General features: G+C 39.8%; 1 protein-coding gene across 1 annotated transcript; it reads right to left on the reverse strand.

The window, feature by feature from the left end:
- Nucleotides 1-5,297: 5,297 nt before the first annotated feature.
- LOC145040706 (uncharacterized) lies at nucleotides 5,298-9,534 on the reverse strand. Its single transcript, XM_078988613.1, has 4 exons — nucleotides 8,264-9,534; nucleotides 7,405-8,110; nucleotides 6,838-7,208; nucleotides 5,298-6,759 (listed from the first exon to the last, which is right to left on the reverse strand). The coding sequence occupies exons 1-4, from the start codon at nucleotides 9,532-9,534 to the stop codon at nucleotides 5,298-5,300; spliced, it is 3,810 nt and encodes a 1,269-aa protein (XP_078844739.1).
- Nucleotides 9,535-13,193: the final 3,659 nt, after the last annotated feature.

Raw genomic sequence — 13,193 nt, forward strand, 5'->3', positions numbered from 1 at the left:
CTAAGCTAATATAGACACAGCGGAAATATGTTAGAGCTGACGCTGATACACGTGCTGACGCTGAGTTTATTTTAAACATAATCATATTTCAAGGTTCGACCTTACAATCTCCCCCAATATGATGATGTTCAAAACAAACTAAATAAATACACCTCTTGAGAGAAATTCTTCATACTCAGCTTCAGCTTCAATTTTAACTGGCCAGTAAGGACTGTCCAGCAACTCTTGTCTTCTGTTCAGCAGCTCCATAGCAATAAGGATGTGAAATTCTCCAGATAGATCTTGATGACTCATGCACATTTGCCTTAAGCCAACAAGGTGAGTGATTGGAGCCTTTGGGATCTCAGTGGTTCTTTGAAAGCACGTCCTCCTGTTTTTATCTAGATAGAACATTCCGTGCTCAGGAGCTGAGATGAATTGATGCTGAACTGGATCAACACCCAGAGGAAGTGAATTGTTAATTGCACCAGCACCAAAGTCTAGAACCAACACATCTTCGCCATCGACATGAAACTTGGTGCTTCGAGATTTATGAGCTGACAACCTTTGACCTTGATGCTGAGATCGTTCCTTAGGAACAAGATCCAAACGCTGAACTTTCTTAATCAGCAAGTGAAGATCACAAGTCAGTTCAGAAGAATGAGCTGAGGTTTGCTTGGATGCAAGATTAAGCAGTTCCATCCATTCCGAATACCCATACCTGATCACCTCATCTCTCTTAACAACTTCAGTATAAGAGTGCTGAGGACCTTGACGAGTGATCAGCAATGTAAGAATTTTCTCGTTTCGAGGCTTAGAAGCTTTGACTTTGATGATCTTATCTCCACACATCCGCCAGTTGAGAACATCTTCAAATCTCTTTCGATCAATCCGGTCAAGAACACTGTCAGTCTTGGGCTTGCTAGAACTAGGAGGAGGTTGAGAAGACTGAGCCCTGGACTGAAATTCAAGAAACTTTTGCATTTGAGCTTCAAAAGATCCCTTGGCCTGAAGTTCGTGCTGAATGAGAGATTCATCAGCTTGAGCAATGTTCTTTAGAAGCTGAGCTTGATTTACTTCATCAAGAATTTGCTTAACTTGATCAGGGGACATGTTCCATTCAGTGGCAAGATTTGAAATAATGACGATGGACTTTGGTCTCTTCACAGTTGAAGAAGTATCAGTTTGAGAATGATCCAAGTCAGTATCTTCTACTTTCCGCTTTCGAGACAACGGATGAGATTCTTCACTGGCAATGTCCGAATCTTCTCCTTGGACCGGAATGATTGAATCAGCAATAGGATCGGCAAGTATCGGAATAGATTCTTCAAGATCATCTAAGCTTTCTTGCTGAACTAGAATGAGAGGATCAATAAAGTTCATGTCAAAAATTTGACATTCATCATCAGGTTCATCACGCTCTTCGTCATCATCACTATCTTCAAATAATTTCTCAGTGGCTGCTGGACTACTATGCCCCGCAGAATCAGATTTGTGTTCATCATTATGCTCACTATCATCAGATAACCTTTCAGTAGTTGCTGGACTATCATGTCCCGCAGGATCAGCTTCTTCAACGGGGTTGAGTGAGTCATGCTGAAGAGTACCGATATCACCAGTTGCTGTGTCTTTTTCATTTTGATCTTCATCATCATGAGCATTTTGATCGCTATCAGCATGATCATCAGCGTGATCATCAGTATCTCCCCTTTTTTGAACATCATTGGATATGGGACGAGAAGCAGGAGTAAGTAAAAGAACCTCCTTGATTTGCTGAACATCAGCCTCAATATTAAGCAGACGCTGACTCATGTCCCGAGTCAGTGACATCAGTTCAGAGAATGCGGAAGCAGGAATTTTAATCATGGATGTTCCTGGAGCAACTGGAAAGCTGGATTGCATCCTTGGAGAGAAGTGGTGAGCTGCTGGGGATGAATGCTCCCCCGGAGAGAGAGGCATCCCTTGAGAAGAATGCTCCCCCTGAGACTGATGATCCCCTTGAGATGGTTGCTCCCCTTGAGAAGAATGCTCCCCCTGAGACTGATGATCCCCCTGAGATGGTTGCTCCCCTTGAGACATGAGATCCTGTGGAGCTGAGGAGGCAGGACCAGTGACAGGGGTAAGGTGAGGAGAAGGTGGAGGAGAGGAATGGCCGCCATCATAACGATCCACTTCTTGATCAGCATGATCCACATGATCACCATCAGCACCTCCTTCATCAGTATCAGCTGAGAGAGAAGGCATAGTGTATGGATGAGCAATCCATTCTCTCATCCTATCTGAGATCCCAATGTCTGAATCCAAAGGATCATCCTGATACATGCGAACGGACATGCGAGGGCATTGGATTGGATTCCCAGAGTGAGAAAAATAATCAGCAGCGAAGAATTTGTCGAACACCAGGGCAATCCAGCGAGGAAAGGGAACATGATCAGCACGCACATTTGCACGTAAAAGTTGAACAAGCTGATCAAAGAATAGTGCCCCATAATCCAGTCTTTTGTTGAGAAGAAGAGACCAGACGACTTGTTGCTCATAATTACTCAATTGATCACCACTCCGAGACTTGTGGCCCACACACTTGCACAAGGCACCAGTGAAAAACTTCCATCCTGCGGTCATGCACTGACGCAAAATAAGGGCTGATCGAGTACCAGCCTTTGAATGATCATAGCCCAGTTGATCAAACATGCGTTTACATCTTTCAATAGTTGGGGTTCAGAAAAAGGTTCGAACAGAGGTAATCGTAAAGCAGCGCTGAGAAGCTCTGCAGTGATAAAGACGGAGTGTCTGCCATGGCCAATTGTTCCGGTGATGGCATTGTTTTCTTCATTAACTGTTGCAGTATAGTAAAACTCACATACTTGTTCAGGGAAGAACTCGGATGGTACGTCACTGATTGCGTATCGGAGGCGGCAAGAAGTCAAGAAATTGACGAAATCATCGAGTCCAAGACCTCGATGAACCACTGGAATGTCAGGGTTGAATACGACATTGGTGGCCTTGATGTGAATTGGAAGTGGAGGAGAGTTTGGGGCAGGAGTGACTCTTCGAGATGTTGATGAGTAGGTGAACGGAGATGCCGCCATTGGAGAGTATTTGAGAAATCTAGGGTTTTGGGAGAAAGGTTTTGGGAGGAAAAATTAAACCAAGGGATAAAGTGAGTTAAGTATGGAATGAAGAGGGGTTTCCTTTTATGTGTTTTATTCGAAAAAGGTAATAATTATCTTTATGAAAAATAACGGCGCAGCGTAACAATCTGTCAGAATAGAAAATAGCCGTTGGAGAAAAGAGCCGTTGACTGAAGGTGTAGCGTCAATCAGAGGTTGCGGAAGCGCTGAGTTCATAGTCACAAAGGTTATGTGCTGAGAAATTCTCCATCAATTCAAGGTACAACTTGCATAAACTGGGCTAGCAAGCAGATTGGTGCGTGTGATAGATACTAGTTACATTATCTAACCATCAGCACAGATTGTTGTGAGTTCATCAGTAAGTGGTTTATCTTACTGAATCATTAGACACTGAATAAGAAGGGGGTAGAGAATGGATTGTTGCGTGTGATAGACCGTGGTGTTTTGGTCTAACATCGACAAAGATTTGTAAACTCTCATCAGTGTGTGTTCTGGCACACTGAATCACAGAATCAATGTAAGATTGGTGAGAAGAGGTAGTTGCGTGTGATAAATCTTGGTATTTTGATCTAACCATCGGCAAAGATTTTAGACCCTCATCAGTGTGTGTTTTTGGCACGCTGAATCACAGAATCAGTGTAAGATTGGTGAGAAGAGGGTAGTTGCGTGTGATAAATCTTGGTATTTTGATTTAACCATCGGCAAAGAGTTTCAAGTCGTTATCAGTGTATGGTTTAATACAGTGAATCATTCAACTTTTGTTTAGAAGATTTGAAGAAGAGATCAAGATAAGAAATCAAACCAAGGTGCTCAGTATCAAATATCATCAGAACGTCATCATCAGCACAATGTACATCAGCTTATAAGACAATTGCAAACATTAGCACAATTAAATGTTAAATTTAATTATAAGGAAATCATTCCCAGTTCTCCGATAATATAAGCAGTTGATTGAGAATCCAGTGCCTTTGTGAAGATATCAGCTAGTTGCTCCGAAGTCTTGACATGTTCAAGAACAACTTTTCCTTTTTCAACATTATCTCTGATGAAATGATGTCGGATTTCAATATGCTTTGTCTTGGAGTGCTGAACAGGATTTTGTGTGATCTGAATGGCACTGGTGTTGTCACAATATATGGGAGTCTTTGAGAACTTGAATCCATAGTCGAGAAGCTGATTTTGAATCCATAAGAGCTGAGCACAACATCTTCCAGTGGCAACATACTCAGCTTCTACAGTTGAGATGGCTACTGATGTTTGTTTCTTGCTGGACCAACTGATGAGACGATTTCCGAGGAAATGACATCCACCAGATGTACTCTTTTTGTCTAAATTGCATCCAGCATAATCTGAGTCAGTGTAACCATAAAGTTCAAATGCTGAGTCACGAGGATACCATAAAGCAAGGTTTTGAGTTCCCTTTAAGTATCGAAAGATACGTTTAATAGCCATGAGGTGAGATTCCTTTGGATTAGCTTGGAATCGAGCACAGAGAATGGTGCCAAACATAATATCAGGACGACTTGCTGTGAGATATAGGAGAGATCCAATCATTCCTCGATACAGAGAGTGATTGACATCAGTTCCAGCTGGATCAGCGTGTATCTTATCAGTCTTGGACACTGGAGTAGAGGCTGGTTTGCAGTCACTGAGAGAATATTTAACAAGCAGGTCAGATATATATTTACTTTGACAAATGGAAATACCTGTCTTTTGTTGCTGAACTTCAAGACCTAAGAAAAAGGTCATCGTCCCCATCATGCTCATTTCGAACCTTTGAGACATGATCTCTGCAAATTCCTTGCTTAGTGTCTCATTTGGAGAGCCGAAAATGATGTCGTCGACATAAATTTGAACAAGAACCATGTCTAATCCTTTGTTTTTGATGAAGAGAGTATTGTCGATTGCTCCTCGTCTATATCCATTCTCAAGCAGATATGATGTCAGCGTCTCATACCAGGCCCTGGGAGATTGTTTCAGCCCATAGACCGCTTTGTCTAACCGATACACGTAATCAGGATGATCTTTGTCCACAAAGCCTGGGGGCTGATTTAGGAATACCTCTTCTTCTAACACACCATGTAGAAATGTTGTTTTCACATCCATCTGATAGACAATGAAGTTCATGTAAGATGCATATGCAAGAAACAGTCTGATAGCTTCAATGCGAGCAACTGGAGCAAAAGTTTACCCGTAGTCGATGGATTCAATTTGAGTAAACCCTTGAGCTACAAGCCTTGCCTTGTTGCGAGTGATGATTCCATCTTTATCAACCTTGTTACGATAGACCCAACGAGTTCTAGTTATAGTTTTCCCGGATGGTCTTGGAACAAGAGTCCAAACTTTGTGCCTTTCAAACTCATTCAGTTCTTCTTGCATGGCTTTGATCCAATCAGCATCTTGAAGAGCTGCGTGTATTTTATCAGGTAAGATCATTGAAACAAAGTTAACATACATGAAAAAGTTATTAAGTGCACTAGATCTGGTTCGGACACCATCATGAATATTCCCTATAATTCGATCAACAGGATGATCTCGATGTTCAATAACTGATGCTGATTCAGGAGATATGGATGCTGACACATTATCAGTTTCAGGAGAATCTTCAGCTTCAAAGGTTTCATCAGCACTTAATGAATTGTCAGTGGCTGCAATATCTTGAGTCAAGGAGCATGGAAATGGAATGATAGGATCAGAGGAATCAGTCTTATCTTCTGTAGAAGATACTTCATCGAAGGGACAAGAGAGAAGTTCTTGAAAGATAGAAGGAGAATGAGAGACCTTTTCATCAGTGTATGATTCCTCATCAAACTTAACATGAATGGATTCTTCAATGCATTGCCTATTCACATGAAAAACACGAAAAGCTTTCGAAATAGAAGAGTACCCAACAAAAATACCTTTATCAGCCTTAGGTTCGAATTTGGACCTTGGGTCACGCTGATTGAGAATGTAACAAATACATCCGAACACATGAAAAAAGGATACATCTGGTTTTCGACCTTTTAGCATTTCATATGGAGTCTTCTTGTGAACCCTGTGAATTAAAGATCGATTCTGAGTGAAACACGCTGTATTGACAGCTTCAGCCCAAAAGGACATAGGAAGACCAGCACGGATCATTAAGGTTCTTCCTGCCTCAATCAGTGTTCTATTCCTTCGTTCAGCAACACCATTTTGCTGAGGAGTACGAGGAGCTGAGAAGTTTTGCCCAATACCTTTGACGTCACAAAATTCTTCTAGAGTTGAGTTGCGGAACTCAGTGCCATGATCACTTCTTAGTTGCTTAACTTTAAGACCTGTCAGTGTCTCATTTTTACGAATTAGTGAGATGATCTCTTGTGTAGCATGATTTTTCTTCTTCAAGAAGGTTACCCAAGTAAATCGAGTGAACTCATCAACAACCACCAGAGTATACTTATTTCCAGCTAGAGAACGAACAGGAATAGGTCCGAACAGGTCCATGTGAAGTAGATAAAGAGGAACTGATATACTAGAGCACGACTTGGATTTGAAAGAGGACTTGGTTTGTTTTCCTTGTTCACAAGCTGAGCACATCTTGTCCTTTATAATGCTGAATTTTGGGAGCCCTCTAACTAGGTCTTGATTGGATATCTTGGATAGATTCTTGAAATTCAGATGAGAAAACCTTTTGTGCCAAATCCAACTAAGATTCGTCTGAGACTTTGTAAAGAAACATTGCATCAGTGCCTTGTCACTCGAGAACATGTCAAGAACATAAATATCATCTTTTCTACTAGCTGAGAGAATGATGTTCTTGTCAGTGTTTACAACTCTTCCTTCCTTCTTTGTAAAATGAACTTCATAGTCAGCATCACATAACTGACTGATAGAAATGAGGTTGTGTTTGAGACCCTTTACGTATGAAACGCTTTGAAAAATCACGTTATTGCATTTGATGTTTCCATATCCTTTAGTGAATCCCTTTCCATTGTCTCCATAAGTAACTGCAGGACCAGTTTTCTTAACATAATCTTCCAGGAGAGACTTTGATCCCGTCATATGCCTTGAGCAACCACTATCTAAATACCAAAGATGCTCTTGACCCTGCAGTACTGAGAAACTAGTTAGAACACACTGACCCATTCAAAAATGGGTCATTCACAAAGTTATTCGATAATAAGTTATAGCACTCCTTAGGAAGACAGTTTAAAGAATTAGACTTAAGAGACCATTTTTCATTCCTAATTTTAATATTCTCAGCTCTTGAGGATGATTTATCAAAAGAACATTCACTGATCTTGTGAGAGGAATTACCACATCTGTAACAAACTCTAGTACCAAAGTTCTTCTTGATGAGTAAATTTTTTGATTTAACACATTTTGACATGTAAGATTCATCAAGAGAGCTTTGAGTTCTTTTGTTTATTATTGAGTCACGACTGAATACAGTATCAAGAGAAGTTTGATCAGTGTTAGGTGTAACACTATCAGTATCTAATTTTGACTCATTCACAGATGGATTGCAATCAGGGCAGTGCTTTAGTTGTTCATGAACAGCATGAAACACTCCATTTGAGATAGGAAAAGCAATAATATTCTCAGTTAGAGGGATTGGTCTAACAAGATGTCCAGGATAAGAGGTAGGATCAATTCCGGTAATTTCAACATTGCACTCAGTTATACCATCAGAATTGGTAATGCAATATTTATCAATTAAGCTTTGATTAATAAAAGAGTTACTGACAAACTTATTTTTGAAATTATTTCTCATCTCATTCATGGAATAAACCTCAGATCCCTTTTCTTGTGTTTTAAAAACTTTTTCAGCTTCTGCAAAATTACCCCCAAGAATTTTCTCACAAGAATGAGGAATTTGAGCTGAAATGATATAATTAGCATTCTTATGGGATTTTGCCCAAGTGTGAAGCACAGTTTGTTCTTTGATCAAAAGATTTTTAACATCATCAATTTTAGCAGACAAAGATGAGTTTGACAAACTAGTGATTCTGAGATTTTCCTGAGTGGACTCAATAATACTATTTTTCATGGAAATATCAGTTTTAAGAAGATCAATTTGATTTTGCAAGTTTCTTATGGTTTGATTCTTCTTAGAATTAATGACACCCAAATACTCAAACATTTTAATTTTTTCATTCATAGAATAGGAAACAAAGTTTTTAACCTGGTACATTGAAGAAGAATCAATGTTGTACTTCCTGGAATTTTCAGCATCAGACATATCAGTGTCAAAAGTGCTTTCGTCTTTATCAGAAATAGTTGGTTCCTCCATTTTGACCATTAGACACTTGACTTCATCATCTGATGATTCTTCATCAGTTTTCCATTTTTCTTCTTCAGCTACAAGCACTTTGTGTTCCAAGTTTTCAGCTTTCAGCTTCTCAATCAGCTTGTTGTACTTCTGCTTCCAGTATTCGTCTGAACCTTGTTTCTTTTGTTTACAATCCTTTGCAAAGTGATCAGTGCTTCCACAGTTAAAGCACTGAGCCTTCTCTTTCTTATCAGCACCAGTCCTTTTATCAGCTCCTGAACCTTTTGTGAACTTTCCACCCATCTTCTTTTGAAACTTAGAGAAGTTTCGACCTGATTTTTCAAAGGTTTTCACAATCAAGGCTACACTTGCCACAATCTTTTCAAGATCATCAGTGTCAGTTTTATAAGAGTCAGTATCTGAATCACTTTCAGTGTCTGAATCTGACACAAACTTTTTGTTGGAGAACAAAGCTACAGAGGATTCACGCTGAGAATCTTTCATCAGTTCCTTTCTTTGAAGTTTTGATTCTTCATAGTATCGAAGATTTCCATAGAGACTCTGTAGATCCATAGAATTTATCTTCTCACTGTTTTTCAACACGTCAACATGATTTTCCCAACCTGCACCCAGTGAATCCAAAAACTTTTGCACTAGGACAGTTCTATGCTTCAACTGATCTAGTCTCCGAAGATCATTAACAAGAGTATTGAATCTGTTGAAAGTTTGAGTCAAGGTTTCACCTTTCTTAGCAAAAAACTGTTCATACCTTCGATTAAGATCATTTATTTGAGTAGCCTTGACTTCTTCAGTTCCTTCAAAGGATACAGTCAGAGTGTCCATCATCTCCTTTGTTGAGATGCAGTTTTGAACCAACCCAAAGATATTGTATGGCAGAGAATAGCTGATTGCAGCACGAGCACGAACATCTAGACCATGTTTTCTCTTGTCATCTGCCGTCCAGTTCTCTTTGGGAGTTTTCTTCATAGTACCATCAGGAACATTGTTTTTGACAGGCAGATACATCGGAACATAAGGACCTTTTTCAACGATGTCCAGCATATCTTCATCAACAGACTCTAATGCATATAGAGCCTTTATTTTCCACATAGCAAAGTTCGTTTCATCAAAAGGAGGGATTTTAGCAGAGGGATGATTTGATGACTTTGATGAAGAAGAAGATGAAGCCATTTGTTTGATAAAAGAAACCCGCTCTGATACCAATTGAAGAGACCTTAAGATCAATCGATATATCAAACAAAGACAATGAGTAAGAACAAGAGAAATTCACGAAGAAACTTTCACTAAGAAAGATAATCTCACAAAGAGATTATCGTGTGCACAAAGCGACAATTAGGGTTTGTGAAAGACGACGTCTTTACAAACCCATACAAAAGACTATATAGAACAATTATAGACAATCCCTACAAATCAGGGATATGACAGCTAACTTATACATGATAACTATGGAAACAAGATAAATACTAAATCTGTTACATCAAATACATATACATTGAGTAAACTAAGCTAATATAGACACAGCGGAAATATGTTAGAGCTGACGCTGATACACGTGCTGACGCTAAGTTTATTTTAAACATAATCATATTTCAAGGTTCGACCTTACACAAAGCCTCCTTTGTATAGTGTGGAGGATTAGGGTTACATCCCTAAAACCCATGTCTCTTCATTTCCATGAGATCCATGGGTTAAAGCTCCATGGAGTATCCATGGACTTTTCTATGCAAGCCTAGCCCATTCCAAATAACCTTTAGCCCACACTATATAAATATAGAAGCCCATATTTAATTAGTAATATCTTTGATGTATAAATTAATCCTAGATTAATTATAGATCACTACTAATTAAATAATATGATCTTATATTAATATATTAGAACTTATAATATATTAATAAATCATAACTTGTACTATTCTTAAATATTATCCATAAATTGTTCGGGTGAAGTGCAACCCAAATGCACCATGCCGGGTCGGGTCAAGTACATACCAAATATAGTTATGAACTTAGACACTATATCCAACAGTCTCGCACTTGGATAAGTCTAATAACTATAGTTGCAAGTATGACTTCAGGAACCGATCAGCAATCATAGCCCTTTAAACTCTGTTGAACTAGAACACGCCATTTAAGATAAGTGATCATATAATCCTCTGTTCTAGATATCAGCCGGACAAATACATGGAACATGGTCTTGCTTATTGTCCAGCATTTGTTTTCCGATTTCCGTTTCGTTGACATAGAACTTAACTGAACACATCAATTTAGTTCTGACTGGGCCCGGTACATAGGTCAAAACAAAATCACCGAGGGGCCCAGATATCAGCTTCTAATCCAAGAAGGAACAGATAAACTTCGACTCATATGTTTGTTCTACCACTCATTGAATTACACACAAAAGCACGTTTTATAACATCGAGTTACCAATGCGTTTTCGTACAATCAATGCGTAACCAACTTGTAAGTAACAAATCATATCTCTAGGTTTGAAGTCTTATATGATATTACCGTCTCACGATCACTCGAGATAGAATTCCATGAAGTGATTCCAGTGAGCGTGGGTTGAGTCCAATGCTCAGAACTTATGAGCACTCATGATTGTTGTAGCCATGTCCAACACCTTAGACCTCTGCAACCAATCATGACAGTCTTGGTTCATACCTACTTCCGACATATGACCGACTGTGGAGGTTTGAATAATATGATATACCAAACATAATTATTCTGGTAGTCAAAACATGCAAAAAGAAATAAAGTAAACGATCGACAAGAGATAGCAACACTTTACTCATAAATAAAACACCTTTTATTCATCATCTAATGTCAATTTCACTTTACAAATTTCATAATTTGTCTAACTACTAAGACTTATATCATCCTTCAGCCTATGCTCTGAGCATGCTAGAGATGCTTAACCCTACTCAGTCCCTTCGTGAGGGGATCTGCTGGGTTCTCATCCGATGATACCCTCTTTGCCACGAGGATTCCTTCTTCTATTCGATTTCTGATGAAGTGATATTTTCTGTCAATGTGTCTGGATCTCCCATGATCTCTTGGTTCCTTGGCTAAGGCAACCGCACTATTGCTGTCACAAAAAATCTCCATCGGCTCTTTTATAGCTGGTATAACTCCAAGGTCTCCAATGAAGTTCTTTAGCAATATAGCCTCCTTTGCTGCCTCGCTTGCTGCTATATACTCTGATTCACAAGTGGAATCGGCCACTGTCTCCTGCTTGGAACTCTTCCAAGTGATTGCTCCTCCGTTTAAGGTAAAGAACTAGCCCGACTGAGAGAGGAAATTATCCCTATCAGTCTGGAAGCTAGCATCACTATACCCTACAACTCTCAAGTCATCACTCCCACCGAAGGTAAGGACCTAGTCCTTAGTCCTTCGCAGGTAGTTGAGGATATTCTTTACCGCAGTCCAGTGTTCCTTGCCAGGGTTCCCCTGATACCTGCTAACCATGCTCAAAGCAAACGCTACATCAGGTCGAGTACACGTCATAGCATACATGATCGATCCTACAGCTGAAGCATAAGGTAGTCGACTCATTTCTGCTATCTCAGCCTCAGTACTAGGGCTTTGTGCCTTACTCAATCTAGCATTACTCTGAATGGGTAACTCACCCTTCTTAGAGTTATGCATGTTGAATCTTTTCAACACTTTGTCCACATAGGTGCTTTAACTAAGTCCAATTAGTCTTTTACTCAAGTCTCTCAAGATCCTTATCCCTAGAATATAGGCAGCTTTACCAAGGTCCTTCATAGCGAAACACTTCCCAAGCTAGGACTTTACTTCCTGCAGAGTTGGGATGTCATTTCCTATGAGTAGTATGTCGTCCACATACAGTACCAGAAAACTGACTATACTCCCACTAGCCTTGACATAAACACAAGATTCATCTTCACTCCTAGAAAAGCCAAATTCCCTGACCTTTTCATCAAAGCAAAGATTCCATCTGCGAGGTGCTTGCTTCAATCCATAAATGGATTTCTCAAGCTTACACACTCTATTAGGGTACTCGTTGCTAACAAAACCCTCTGGATGACTCATGTAAACATATTCAGCTAACTTTCCATTAAGGAAAGCGGTTTTGACATCCATTTGCCATATTTCATAGTCATGAAATGCAGCTATGGCTAACAGAACCCGAATAGACTTAATCTTGGCTACTGGAGAAAAGGTCTCATCATAGTCCACTCTAGGAATTTGAGAGAAGCCCTTTGCAACCAGTCTAGCCTTATAAGTGTGTACTTTACCATCTATGTCGGTCTTCTTCTTGAAGACCCATTTGCACCCTACAGTCTTACGACCTGGTACATTCTCAACCAAGTTCCAAACTTGATTGTCATACATGGATTGTATCTCGCTATCCATAGCCTCTTTCCATTTCGCAGACTCGGGGCCTGCCATGGCTTCCACGTAACTGTTAGGTTCATCCATACCTACTAGTGTCTCATCGCTAATAAGTGTCTCACCTTCCACAATAATATGAAAACCATAGTAGTGCTCAGGTGCATTCCTAACTCTCGTGGAACGTCTCAGAGGTACAGAATCGTCAATTGGCTCAATAGGAGTTTCCTCCTCAAGTTGAGGGCTAGGGTTTGAAGTTCCTTCACCACTTGACTCTTGAAGTTCTTCAAGGTCAATTTGCCTCCCACTGTCTTCTTGGCTTATAAATTCTCTCTCACGAAAGACTCCTCTTCTTGCTATAAAGACCACATTATCACTAGGTCTGTAAAAGAGGTAACCAAAGGATCTTTGTGGGTAGCCGATGAATATACACCACTTGCTTCGAGGTTCTACCTTATCATGAGACTCGCGCCTCA

Source organism: Lactuca saligna, chromosome 4, assembly GCF_052625555.1.
Source record: "Lactuca saligna cultivar CGN05327 chromosome 4, ASM5262555v1, whole genome shotgun sequence".
Lineage (NCBI taxonomy): Eukaryota > Viridiplantae > Streptophyta > Magnoliopsida > Asterales > Asteraceae > Lactuca > Lactuca saligna.